This window comes from Pseudochaenichthys georgianus, chromosome 5, assembly GCF_902827115.2.
Source record: "Pseudochaenichthys georgianus chromosome 5, fPseGeo1.2, whole genome shotgun sequence".
Classification (NCBI taxonomy): Eukaryota; Metazoa; Chordata; class Actinopteri; order Perciformes; family Channichthyidae; genus Pseudochaenichthys; species Pseudochaenichthys georgianus.
The window spans coordinates 11,627,910-11,642,694 of record NC_047507.1 but is presented as its reverse complement, the minus strand read 5'-3'; the positions used below and the strand labels follow the sequence as shown (position 1 = coordinate 11,642,694).

General features: G+C 40.1%; 1 protein-coding gene across 1 annotated transcript in view; it reads left to right on the top strand.

The window, feature by feature from the left end:
- loxl2a (lysyl oxidase-like 2a) overlaps positions 1-14,785 on the top strand; it is a 33,447-nt gene that overhangs the window by 14,190 nt on the left and 4,472 nt on the right. The window contains exons 4-13 of the mRNA XM_034084145.2: positions 1,870-2,078; positions 3,920-4,136; positions 5,394-5,577; positions 7,298-7,449; positions 7,531-7,698; positions 11,940-12,105; positions 12,625-12,865; positions 13,615-13,730; positions 13,903-14,039; positions 14,447-14,558. Coding sequence (XP_033940036.1) covers positions 1,870-2,078; positions 3,920-4,136; positions 5,394-5,577; positions 7,298-7,449; positions 7,531-7,698; positions 11,940-12,105; positions 12,625-12,865; positions 13,615-13,730; positions 13,903-14,039; positions 14,447-14,558 — 1,702 coding nt within the window. The remainder of the gene's footprint in view (positions 1-1,869; positions 2,079-3,919; positions 4,137-5,393; positions 5,578-7,297; positions 7,450-7,530; positions 7,699-11,939; positions 12,106-12,624; positions 12,866-13,614; positions 13,731-13,902; positions 14,040-14,446; positions 14,559-14,785) is intronic.

Below are 14,785 nucleotides of genomic sequence, written 5' to 3'. Positions count from 1 at the left end.
CCTTGAACATTCCCTCAGGCTGACGCCATCTCAGGAAACCACGCTGTGGGCAAACGTTTAATATTTCTGGGAGACATGCCTGGATGTTGGTTTTTTGCCGAGTTAAATAAGCGGGCTGTACAAAAAATGACTGAAATCAGCATTTGCATACCAGTGAGCAGCTCAGAGTTTGGCTCATTTGTTGGCATCCGTAGTGAAACCTCACACCCAGCCTGGAACTAACTGCAGAACTTGGCTCAAGTGAACAATGGCAGAGTTATTAGGTAGCTGTTTTCTCATAAAGCCCTGGAGGTCAAGGATTAACATTACTTCCTGATCATTGGGTCTTCAGGACACATGATACTAACTAGGGCGGTGACCCTCACTCTGACCAAATGGATCTTTCTATAAGACTGTGGACCACCCGCACACACTGTCCCAACCTGAACTCTGTCAGAAGCTTCTGTCTTTAGCGCATCTTTAAAATCTTGATTTACAATTACAGTTTTATGGATAACTAATCAGATCTCTCTGTTTTTTGATCTTCTGCGAAATCCAAGATGACACGTGAGAAGTCTCTGAAAAGACATTTGGCTAGATTTCCACCCCATAGGGTAAAGACCACTGTCTCTGCCTTTGTGCTCAACTGGTTCATATCAGGCTCTTGGCTCACTCGTACCGTGATATGATTTACCTTGGATATGAATTTTTCTGGCACATGTCATGATCATTTATAGTCGTAAATTAAGGGTTTTTTAATGTAGAAACTATAACTGTTAGCTGGTTTCTACAGGTGGCTGCTGTCATGTTTCATCTGTAATGTCCACTGAATTCCTTCAGACCCTTACTTACAGCTCTAAACACCAAAGCTAAACAAAGATGGAGCAAACATTCCAGACATTCATCCAAACTGCTGAAGCCCCTCGGAAACACTTAACAAGTTTAAACAATGGTTTAATCTTCAGATTTTTTAACTTGGTTTATTTTCAAGCATTTGAGCAAAGGGATTTATTTTCTTTCTCTTAAACTGTTGCATTCCTTCACAATATGAGCTTCCTTTATCACCATATTGTATTTACAATATATCAAGGAACAGTCCACAGTACTGATTAAACTAGCGACATCCTCTAAATAACATTCTTGTCTTTTGGACAGCTGGTAATTAATTCAAGATAATGTTCACTGCCAAATATGATGGCAAACCATCCTGTAGTTTATGAGACCTTTAGTAGTGGCACGAGAAGAAAAGTCAGAAGATCCCTAAAGGCTTTAGGAGTTATCCTCTGGAGATAATGAATGTGTGCAAACACTTTGCAATCCATCCTGTGGTTGAGATATTTCAGTCTAGACTAAAGTGACTGATAAACCTACATTTCCATTCATAAATACACACCTATAGCATAGATTAAAAATGTAAGTAAAAGTATAGATATTTGTGTTACAGCTGTAACAATGTAAACTTCCCCGTGGGACGAAAAACCGCATTCTGATTCTAAAAATGTTGGTTGTCAATAATAACAACAGATACAAGCACCAGTCAACCACTGACCAAAGACCAGAGCTATTACTTACATTTGTAATCTATGCTATCGGTGTGGATTGATGAATGCATATGTAGGTTTATCAGTCACTTTAGTCTAGACTGAAATATCTCAACCACAGGATGGATTGCAATGTGTTTGCACACATTCATTATCTCCAGAGGATGAATCCTTAAAAAATAGCAACATATTAAACATAAATTGTCCAAATTACAGTTTAAATGAATAAAACCCTATTCTCATCACAGATGTCTCGAGTTGGACTTAAGCTAACTTTAAGAGATCAAACCTGTGGTTCATTATTTCTCATATGGCATGCAGTGATGTAACATTTGTCTCTATTTCTCAGACTTTCCCGGTGCAGGTGGAGGATGTGAGGCTCAGGGCCACTTACTCTCAAAGGAAGAGGGTTCCCATCACTGAGGGCTTCTTGGAGGTGAAAGACGGAGGCAAGTGGAGACAGATCTGTAACGAGGACTGGACGGAGCAAAACAGCAAGGTCATCTGTGGCATGTACGGCTTCCCCGGGGAGAAACCCTTCAATGCTCGACCCTACAAGTGAGTAATAGTTGCCTGGGGCCGTAAGCAGGATTATAACAAGGCCAATTAGATATAATGAAAGGTTTCACTTCACTTGAACTTAAACGTAAACATTTAAAGTTTAGTTGAGATAATTACAGTTTAAGTAATGGAAATATTGTAGTGCTTCATATAATGACACCATTTAAATTCATACCTGTGTCAAAAACATGCTATAAAACACAACACATTCCTGTGTGACACTTGTTATGTACACAAAAATGTGTTCGCTGCGAGGAACTGATGATATTCAGTCTTTAAGGAATGTTTTATCATAGCAAACCAAGCAACGTTACATAAACATGTGTGTTCACACTGGTCATCGCTCAACCCTTCATCTGTTTAATTAATTAAACAGACTTTAGCCTGGAGATTCTTGACGAGAAGCCAAACACTGCCGGAGGACGTTTTAGAGGATGAAGGATGGGTCTTGCTGGGGAACCACTCGGTGCCATACGCTGTGAAACAGTGGCTCTTTAGGGTCCGATCGTTTCCCGCTGATCAAAATTCACAGCGTAACAAAAAGCCAGACATTTTCTAGAACACTTTGTGTCTTAAAATTGTTATCTGATCGGAACCAAGGTTAAAAAAAAAAGAAGATGCTTAAGACATGTGGGAGAATAACGTAATGAGCAAATCTCCTGATCTGGTAACAACATAAAAGAGCACACTTTTAAACAGCTTAGAGATAGAAATATAACAATCAAACCTTTGTGTGGAAATAAATGAAGCCACCTGCACTTTTAAAGAATATATCTGGGTTAGCTTAGTCTTCAGTGAAGTTTATGTGCATGGGGTATGTTTTCATGAATCTAATCTATTCATTATTCACATCCAGCCAGTGTTCTATCATCTATCATCTCGGTTCCCAGAACCACAGTTTAGTTTAGAGAGCTATCAGACACACATTTATTTACAAATACTGTGAGTTAATACCGTTATGACGTATGCCGTGGTCAAGTGATCCTTGATATTATCGTCTGTGTGTCTGACTTTGCATAGAGATGCCTATAATACGGTGAAATGGAGCAAAGAAGATGACTTTGATGAAAGATTGTTCTATTTTATGGTTTGGTTGACATGAGCTCATCTGACTTGATGCTTATCTTACATGTGGGTGCGTTTTACTGAATGAATCACAAACTAAAGGGCATCAAACGAGCAAAGAACACTTTGTTTTTCATTTAAGATCACTGAGCCTGTGTGTGTTTTTAAAACCCATGGTCTCACACGGCTCACCTTTTTAAAGAGGTGAACGATCACATTCAATCTGTAACAACAAAGGAGAGCCCTATTTACTAAACGTGCAAAAACAACCCAACACAAATTGAAACTCCTCAATCAAATATCGCATCTCTTAAACATTTCGCGAACCATTAGCTGGAGGTACATTTTGTTTAAGGCATCAGGCTGAGCTTTTAAAAAAAGAGAAAGGCAGTAAATATAGCGCATGCTGGTTTCATTACATGGTCTGCTTCTTCCAAAGTGCAGACCTGCTTCAGTGTCCACTGTTGTTGTGCTCCGGAATGACCTTTATTTGATTACTTACATTCAAGTATGGGAGTCATGAGAGGGTTAAGGTACTCTAACAACAAGACCGCCATTGTGGCTCACAGCGTGGTATGGTCAGTGTTGAACTGCTCCCAATAAATAACGAAAATGCCCATAAAGCAGCTGCTTAATATGTTGCTGTGCTGTTTGAAAAGACTTCACAGTGCCAACCATTTTGTCTGTAAGGGAAACTTTCCATTCCAACTGAACAGAAAAAGCATTCAGTATAATGTGTAATAGTTTGTTTTATTGTATCATTCCTTTCTCAGATCGCTGGCCAAGCGTCGTAAGAAGAACTACTGGGGTTCCTCTGTCAACTGCACCGGCAACGAGTCCGACCTGTCCGAATGTAATATGGGCAGAGACATAGTGCTGAAGGGGAACAGCACCTGTGAGAAGGGCATGCCTGTGGTGGTCAGCTGTGTGCCGGGACGCGCCTTCGCTCCCAGTGTCAACGCCGGCTACAGCAAGGCCTACAGGGTGGAGGTAGGTCAAATGCTGCATGCTTGGATGCACAGTGGAGCCGTGGTTAGATCTGTCGCTTCTTAAGGAGAATGCCCTGGGTTTAAAACTCAGCTCTTGTTCTTTATGTGAGGAATGTGTATTACTATGATGTTCAACTGTTTCTGTAGCCAGGTGCAACGCTTCAAGTGCAGTATATAGTATATAGTGTATATAGACATATATCTTGGAAGCTTTTGTCAAAGAAAACAGTACCTACTGAAATAATGAGGCAGAAAGGAAAACTGGGCTTTGACCGTGATACATGCTATGGACTGTGGTTTTAAATACTCAATACATTCCTGTGTGAATGAAGGCAGTATGGCATGCAAAGCAGGTCGACCATTGCATTGGATTCAGATGATTTAGTTTGACTGAGTAGAATCAGATGTAATGTTTCTTCTAAAGAATTATTTTATTCTACAATGAGTAATCCCATGAGACTTTCCTTGTGGGAGAACATACTATAAACAATAAAACTATATGAAACATATCAACACTCCCTGACAAATCAGTCGCCATATGGCTAATATTAGCTTCACAAGCTGCAGATGTTTATGACAGCTTTTGGATGAATTATTTTTACTTCTGAAATTATTAGTCAGTTAATTAATCCTTATTTAATAACTTGCATGTGTTTTTTTAGTGTTCATTCTTGGTTTGGTAACCTATACTCATCCCTTGATCCAGCAGTGGATTACTACATTTCCTGCTTTTCCTGTTGATCAAGTGGCCCTGTGGTAAAGCATCTGGAAACGTTTGAAGGGATTAAGGCTAAACATCTGTCACATAGCCTTCATACAATCGTATTAGACAAACAGCCTTCCCGCCTGGTGTTTATTGTTTACAGGAATCACCACGGCAACATCATTTTTTCTGTTTATTAAGCGAAACAAAAAGACGATGGTAATCCAAATAAAACCACGAGTATCACAAGAAAAACATTTGTATTACTTTGAACTTGCTTTATTTAGATCTCTAATGCAATTGTGAAAAAGGTGTGCATATTAACAGTGAGTGAAAATATTGTAAATATTTTAATGAAGATAGCTCTTTAGCTAGTCACTTTTTGCTGCACTGCAATTAAGCCAACATTTAAACAGTTGACTAACTAAAGTAAATACATTCAGGTAAGCAAACGTTATCAATTCCTGTAGATTTTCAAATAAGCCCTTTGCAATTTAAAGACTTTTCTCTGTAACATTTTCACTGATATACTATTTTGGTGTACTATTTCCGCAGCAACCCTTGGTGCGACTAAGAGGCGGAGCTTTGATTGGAGAGGGGCGAGTGGAGGTGTTGAAGAACGGGGTGTGGGGCACGGTGTGCGACGACAACTGGAACATCCGAGCTGCCACCGTGGTGTGCAGAGAGCTGGGCTTCGGCAGCGCCAAAGAGGCTCTGACTGGAGCCCGCCTGGGGCAAGGTACGACTGTTCATGGTGGTTCATTTACAGTTTATGGAGGGTTAAGTGTGCCAGAATAAAATATTATTTTAAAAAAAGTAACAAGGAGAAGTGTTACAGAAGTATAATTGAAATGCAATTGTAAAAAAGGAATTTAGTGTTTTTCTAATAATTGTTTTATGTATTAACTATATATAGATTATTATTAAAGAGCAAACTAAAGGCACAATATGTAAACATTTCCTAAAAAGTGATGTCTTGCATCATACAATTATTATAATCCCTCTTAATTATAAATTACACCACATACAGTACAGAGACCACCAGACAATTGAAGTCTCGCCCTAAGCCAGGATTTTATTAACTAAATTAATAACGCTGACATATTTTTTAAGCATCGCCTTAAATATCCACACTACCATAGAGCTAGGCTTAAAACCATCCCTCCAACCATTCAGAGATCTTTTTGAAATAGCTTTGAACTGTTTAAAGGCTTTTGGCTTTGATGATATTTCACATTTACAGCACTCAATAAAAGTCCAAGCAAAACATCAAGTAGAACTCATTTCCAGCTGTAAAAATGAAAGGTATGGACTGAAATCCGAGACATCCACCTCCACCTTATCTTTGGCCTCTGTACCACCACCTGTTTTTGCCTCGCTTCAATGAGACCAGACCTTAAATCAGCATATAAATACATCGGGAATGTATGTATGTATGTCGCACATTAATGTTTATAAATTGACCCAGAACCTGATTCTGCGAAATGCAATACACCGCAGCCTTATGAGACTCATCGGTGCATTGGATTAGTTGTCCTCTCCTCTGCTTTATTCTCACGGCAAAACACAAAGAGTGCACACGATGTTCCCGCCAGGAAAAAAAAACGTTTTGGGGATTCAGAGGAAGAATTTTTTTGTTGGAGAGTGCACAAGCTTATTTGACTGGTATGGCTTTCTTTATGAGTTGACCACTGGATCCAAAAATGGTACCACACACAGACCTTAGATTAAAAAGAACCAGTTTATTGTTTTCAGCAGTTACTGAAATTATGTTATACAATCAATGTTTTTCTAGGAAAATGTGTAATTGTTCCTCTCATTTTCCATTGCACAATTAGCACAAATTGTGATTTTGCATTTGCAAAGCAGAATTAATGTATAATTTAGTATATCTCTTTTTATAATCTGTCAGTCCTGGAAGTGTGCAGGGATTACATCAACATGGTGTTCTTCCTGTTGTGAATGTATTTTTCTCCGGTAGCTGCACAATGGCCGCAGAGCTCGCATCACTGAAGACATTCCTGCTCAGTCACATGGGAAGAGAATCAGCATGCAGAGAGTACTCCCACATGTTATTATGGAAACTCTGCTGCACTGATATAACTTTTACTTGGGAAAAAAGATACAGAGAGATTTTTAAATGTGTACAGACCTCTAGTGTCTCGTTTTCATTGGACATAGCTGACTGTTTTTTTCCTTCGCTCTGTTATTCTAGGCAACAGGACATCTGTCTCTAGATGGCCTTGCTGTTCTAAGAAAACACACAAGTAGCCAGTATTGGCTCATCTTTCCTGAAGTCATTGTGAACAGCTTTCTTTTTTCCAGTGATGTAAATCAATGACAAATAGTTTTCTGTAAAGTACATGATGCTTATACTCCATCTGTTTGTCCAATATTTAGTGACTGTGCATTTACTCATAAGTTAAATGACAACTAAACGTGTGTTTGTTTCCCCGTAGGGAGCGGGTCGGTCCACATGAACGAGGTGGAATGCTCTGGCTTTGAGAAGTCACTGACTGAGTGCTCCTTCAACCGTGAAGCTCTGGGATGCAACCATGAGGAGGACGCAGCTGTCAGGTGTAATGTTCCCGCCATGGGCTTCAACAACAGAGTGAGTGCCTCTCTTTAGCAGAATACAAAAATTAGGATTTGTATAGAATCTGAGGGTAAACTGGTCTATCTCTGTCCTTAGCTGAGGTTAAACGGCGGCCGCAATCCCTTCGAGGGCCGTGTGGAGGTCCTGGGAGGGAGGAACGGCTCCATGGTTTGGGGCACGGTGTGCAGCGACAGCTGGGGGACCATGGAGGCCATGGTGGTGTGCAGACAGCTCGGCCTGGGCTTCGCCAGCAACGCTTTCCAGGTACAGTGGTAATGTTGCTCCCCAGATCTACGACCAACAAATCGTTTTTTAAGATTAGCTTACCTCCACCATACAGGCTCCTTGTGACAGCGGAGCTGCAGCAGTCTGTTGGAGAAGGAGCTCCGTTGTTGACTGTCCAGCTGCAGGTGGAGAGGATGGGTGGGGTTATCCATGATGGACAACAGCCTGTTCATCATGGATAACCCCACCCATCCTCTCCACCTGCAGCTGGACAGTCAACGGAGCTCCTTCTCCAACAGACTGCTGCTGCAGCTCCGCTGTCACAAGGAGCGATACAGGAACACATTCCTGCCCACTGCAATAACACTGTACAATAAATCACCTCTGGCTGGAAGAGAACTCTGCTCCATAGTTTCTCTTGGAATAAAACCACGTGTGTACATTTTACACATATATAATCGGTTCAATATTTAATATTTAATATTAATATTCAATGTCATATATATATATATATATTTGTATATATAATATATTGTCAAATTCTACATGTATACTTTCTATTTCAATATGTATATTTTCTATTTTCTTTTCTTTTCTTTCTATTCTTGTTTATTTGTTTTATTGTAAAATGCCTTTTATGCTGCTGCAACAAAAACAATTTCCCAAATTGGGATCAATAAAGTACCATATTATCTTATCTTAAGGAGAAGGTTATTGGAGCAGGTTGAGCTCTTGCAAAAGAAACAGAGCTTTCAGCAGTGCAGGAAAAGTTAGCGTGGCCTGTCACTATTGGTTCTGAGGATTTTCACAAGAGTTGTTAAAAGTTGTCATTTTGTATTGAAGATCAGTAGATAACCATTCGTATTTTCATAATACTGTACATAATCGTGATTATTTATTCAATGTGTTTAGTGTCATGTTATCAGAAAGTGAAAATAGATTTACCTTTTCACTTTGACAGGTTCAATTGGTAAAATGGAAAGAAATAAACACACACACACATGAAGTTGTCTGTTTCCAAACAGACTGTGGAGTCTGCTCCTCTGGGTTTTCAGCTCTCTGTTTCCTCACATTATAGTGCCAATGTTCCAAGTCAGGGTAATTAAATAACTTAGCTAGTATACATATTGGATCTGATTACATTTGATTAATAGATTGGAAATGATGTTACATCCATGTGTAATATTGTAATATGGATGAGATGAAATCCCTCTGGTGGTACTTGTGGCCATGCACTCTTTCACTTTAACAATCTTGAGCTTTATTGATGCTAGAGGGCAGAATAGGCCTGTAACTGTCCCAGAAACGTCAAACCCTCACAGTGCGAGCAGTAAACCTATGGCACAGATGAGCTTTACACTCCTCAGCGGGAGCGATGGGTAAAACTTTCGTCTGCTGTTTGAAGTTCAAACAGAGCTTTCCACTGCTAAAGCCCCTCGGCATGACTTAGCAGCGTCACAGTCTGTCCTGCTTACGCTCACCTCGTTCTTTTTAAAGGACACCCCCAGTGTTCCCTTTATGTCACGAGGTGAGAGGCTGGCAAAGATGCGTGTGTTGTATTTGTTGCCTGAGATGAGGTAGGTCTGGAAAGTATTTGTGAATGACGGGACATTCACTGATAACAGCAGGGTTATTTTACGAGTGGAACTTGGACTGGCTCTGTTAGAGCTAAAGTTTGTTTGGGACAATGTACTTCTAATGAAAGACCACGTAAACATGTGTTTGCTTCAAAGTTGTGCTTTTCCAGTGTGAAATTAAGGGTCTTCTTGTGATCACAAATAGCTTTTCCACTAATAAAAAACCTAAGGCAGTGCCAAGTCTAATAATCAGGTTGAGGTATCAAAATGTCCCTTTGTCATCACATACAGTCAGTGGCGGTGCCAGAGATTTTCTCTAGGGGGTGCTGTGGGGTAGCTTGACGTTTCATAGAGGGTGCTCAAACATTGAGGGTTTCCCATTAATGTACCAGCGCTACAGTTGCATTTTCTACTGCAACACTCCCCACACGCAAACACAGTGTACCCGCGACTGTTACAATGAATGCTCGTAATCAGCTCACGGCATATAGGTGTAAGCAGGGGTAAAGTGCCGTTTTTACAAGTGGGGAGTGGACCTCACCTCCTCTAGGAGGGTCCTCACCTCCTCTAGTGTGGTCCCGGGAAGATTTATTTTTAAAATATTGAAGTTAAAAGCATCAATCTGGTGCATTTTGAGAGCAAAATGATGAGATCTATGGATATATCTCTCAACATATATATGAAACAGAACTGTAAACAGATTTTCTATTTCTTTATAGATATTTTACAAATCACTCCCCTTTTAAAACAAACCGTTTGAGACCCACTGAGATAACTAGATTACAGTTAACTATCTAAACACTGAGAGTCCTTTACTTCACCTGAGCTGAGGTTATCTGAGTCTGACAGGAGAGAGTTCTCCCTCCACCTTGTTGTCGTAAAAGCTCCTTATATCCGTTAGCTTGGCTAGCTAGCACCAGATGCTAACCACAACGATCTCCGGTAGATACCCACCGGTGCGCGAGCTCTCTCTCTCGCTCGCTTGCGCACGCACACAAAATGGCTCGTGCCACACACACACAGAGCAGAGCTTGAATGAAACACAGACACCCAGAAGTAAGCTACTTGTACTCACGAGGCCTATTATGTGCACAATCCCTCTCTCTTTCAGTTGGTTTTGATTGAGTGTCCACACGTGGACGTTTAAGGACTAAAAAACGATCCATTTGTCACTTTGCTGTTAGCAAATAATTTGGGGCTCCAGCTAACAGGAAGTCACTCAAGTGTCACAAAGTCATTTGCCTATGAGTAGGTCAAAAATGTAATGGTTTCTGGCCATTGGCCTAATCATATCACTCTGTGTTGGCTTTATGTTTTTGGTCAAACATTTGTTTGTTTCACATTTGCATTGATGTAATCAATAATTTTTCTGATTTAATTTAATAAAAATAATAATTTTCGGGGGGGGAAATATATATATTTCTTGGGGGTGCTTAGGCAATCCTGGGGGGTCCTTCAGCACCCCCTAGCTCCCCCTGGCGCCACCCCTGCATACAGTATAGGTTGCCATTACGTAAGAGTTCTCATGTTAACAGCGGGTTTAAGCGTCTGCTCTTTGTTATCGTAGCAGAGGCGGGACTCAGCTTCCCCAGATTCTCTTTCCTGTCTGAATTTTAAATACTTCTGCAGGCAATCCCCACCGCCAGATGGAACAAATGACACAGAGCTTAAACTGTACCTCTGTAGGTCTGCCCCCTCCTCAACCCAGCAGAATGTACTCCCACACACTCAAATGTCTTTCTCATGAATCCTCCACTTTCCTCCAAAATGACGGAAAGTATGAGGTTTTTTACCGGTCATTTCCCTGTGGTCTGCAAGATGCTGTCGTAATGCTGAGTCAGGAGTGTGAGATCATAGCCCCCCATAGATGGGTGTGTGTTAGACCCTTAGGTATGCACATTATAGATATAAGGGTCCCATTAAATCCTTTAAAAAGTCTGTAGACGTCTTAAATGCAGTTTTTGATATTCAATATCACTTTATGTATGGGAGGTCTGTATTGTTTGGTGTCCCGTAAACCTCCTGACCCTTGGTTTCGGCCTTGCCCTTTGATGCTTGGGCCCGCATGACATACAGTACAGAACTTTTATATAAGTTACTTTTTGTCATGGTTTTTATTAAATTTGTATTGACTATACTATGTATTTTGTAAATATATTTGTTATACACACTATGCTATGAGTTCTTTAAATGAAGCACAATACTATGATATTTTGAATAGCTTTTTATTTATTACATACGATACTTTGACTTTTATTTTCCAAAATGTCATATAATGTGTCATTTTTATATGACATGCTTTACTGTGACTTTTATTAATAATGAATGTTAACATCTTGTACTTTTTTAATGGATTTTTTTATGAATCTCTTTGACCTGCTAAACTATTTAAAAAACGTTTTGATGAAATTCATTATTACTTAATAAAATAATAAAAAATACATATTATACCATGATTTAAAAAAAAGGTTTTTAAATACCGTATCAAAACATTTTGAATAAATGTGTTCACGTCTATTATGATCATTTTTAAGGATGCACTACACTATGGCTTATAATAATGACATTAATTGCATTTTAACATATACCATAACTTTGTTATGAATTTTTAACTATAATATGAATTTTATTATTATTTTATTTTGTACTTACCATACTATGGTTTTTATAAATCCTTGTATTCCTGTGCCTCTCTTTGATCAGGAAACGTGGTACTGGCAAGGAGACGTCTCAGCTGATGCCGTCGTGATGAGTGGAGTGAGATGTTCAGGGACTGAGCTGACTCTGGATCAGTGTCTGCATCACGGGAAACACGTCCTCTGTCCCAAAGGAGGTGGACGCTTCTCTGCGGGGGTCTCCTGTACTCAGAGTAAGAAACTGTGGATTAAAGATACTACAGACATTAAGATCTTTTTGAAGTGTTCAAGGCTCAAGTACAATTCAAATGAATGTCATTGTGCAACAAAGATTTGTGAAACCACTTTAAGTTGAAGTTCAAGTTGTTGTCACAATGGGAGTGGAACATCTGTAAGTGATAGAACAAATGCTGCTTGCGTGTGGCTGCTTTTGCTTCAGATTTCTGGTACTCTGCATGCTGGCTCGTTCTCATTACTCACAGGGGCTCTAGAAGGAACAGAGCCGTTGCTATTGTCATAAATAAACTCTGAATTGTTCCTGCTATGACTAGTCAAAAGGTCTGCGATGAATTAGGCCTGGGAACTGGAAAGCTAATACGTTATGCTGTTGGATAACAAGCTTATACAACTCTGGTAGTAAAGAATATTTATTTGAGTAATTTTACTTGATACTTTACAGCTAATAGGGAAACTCTGAGTTCCTGTCATAAATGATGGTCCTAATCAGGACATCCCTTGTTGCTCCCCCCCAGTGGCCCCGGACCTGGTGCTCAGTGCCCAGGCTGTGGAGCAGACCACGTACCTGGAGGACAGACCCATGTACATGCTGCAGTGTGCCCACGAGGAGCACTGTCTGTCCAGCAGCGCTGACACAGCAGATCCCACCTCGTACCGCCGCCTGCTCCGCTTCTCCTCCCAGATCCACAACAACGGCCAGGCAGACTTCAGACCGCGGGCGGCCCACCACTCCTGGGTCTGGCACGAGTGTCACAGGTGAGACCTCAAAGAGCCCTCTGGGGCCTGATGTGTTACTACAAAGTGATTCACTGTTAATGTTAATGCTAGATGAAAGTATGGACCCCTAAGAGTGAAATGGAGAGGAACAAAATGTTTCGGGGGTGAAAAACATGTTATTTAAAAAGTTACCTTTGGTTAAGTTCATGGAGAAATCCACCCTGAAGGAAGCACATTTGGAGCCTGGGGTAGAGGTGCACTTCAGCTTCATGTGGCTGAAATAAGTATTACACAAAATATGTTTTAAATTATCTGCCAACAAGGCACAGATGTAAGTTTTCTTAAAGGAAATTAGAAATCCCAGCAAAATATTTTTTTGTTCATTACTTTTCATTAGAAGATTCATCATTAGAAGAGGAAATATTTTTACAATTTTAACAATTTAGATCAGATGTCTTTTTGAAGTTTGTCAGATGTTTTCCTCTCTCTTACCTTTTAGTGCTTCTATATTGATGTCAAAGTGTCATGAATCAGTTGTGGGGAAAAACAATGTATTGAATACAATATATGAAGCTGAATTAAATCAAAGGAAACATTTGAATAATTACTTTCTTACTGTCATGGAAATGCCTATATCCCACTGACGATGAGCCTTTTCCCTTTCCTCCTGCTGTCAGTGCTGTTTGGAGTGGGCCATGGATGAGAGCATGTATGTTATTGTAGAGGTTCTAAATATATAAAAAATATAGGATGATTCAACATTGTGTGTTTTTACTTGTCCAATCCAGACATTACCACAGTATGGAGGTTTTCACCCACTATGATTTGCTGACTCTAAACGGGACTAAAGTGGCAGAAGGACACAAAGCCAGCTTCTGTCTGGAGGACACGCACTGTGACGAGGGTAATTATCCTGTCTTCCTTTTTCCTTTTTATATCACGCTGTGGCTGAGTGTAGCTTCATGCTACTCACTTCAGGTTTAACAGGATTTCCATAAGAAGAGAACACAGAGAAGAAAAATAATCTACAATGTAAAGCTAGAAATCATAATAATAATTGCTCTGAACACTGACAGGTATCCAGAAGAGGTACGAATGTGCAAACTTCGGGGCCCAAGGCATCACAGTGGGCTGTTGGGATACCTACAGGCACGACATCGACTGTCAGTGGATTGACATCACCGACCTGAAGCCCGGCGACTACATCTTCCAGGTAAAATATTTGGTCTAGCCGTAGTTGATACAGCACATGTGGTGCTGGGAGGATGTCTCATCTTCAGCCAGCGTCGTCTTGGAGACCAAACAGGAACGTTCCACGTCTCGTCTGCTCTTGTCTGGCACTCAGCCCGAGGACACTCAAACTTTAACAGCTCAGCAGGGGTTGTGGAAGGACACAGAACATTCCGATGGACACTTTGGCTGCAGAAAGTGCATTTCCCTAAAAGCTATTTTTTCTGAATCCGTTGACGTAATCTTTTTTTGATATACCCTTCCACCTTCTTAACGGTCAATAACTTAGTTTGTATTATTCAGTCCTTAGTAGAGCTTAACAAATGTTTTATGTAAAGTGTAAGGGAACGTTTCTTTCAGACGTTTAATGACGTTTTTCTTCTCTCCCAGGTTGTGATAAACCCAAACTTTGAGGTTGCAGAATCAGATTACACCAACAACATTTTGAAGTGCCGCTCCCGGTACGATGGACAGAGGATATGGACGTACAACTGTATTATAGGTGAGAGCATTACGTCATCACGATCACCTCCTCATATAAGGGTTTAAATGATATTTACTACAATGGAAAACATCAAGCTCATTGGTATATTCAGGCATAATTATAGAATACTTTTTCTTCATGAAAGCAATATTTTATTAAAAGGTAAAGATAATTCGCTTTGCAGAGCTTACTTATAGTTTCGAACCTAATATTTGGTATACTGACTTCATGTTCTTGTATATGAT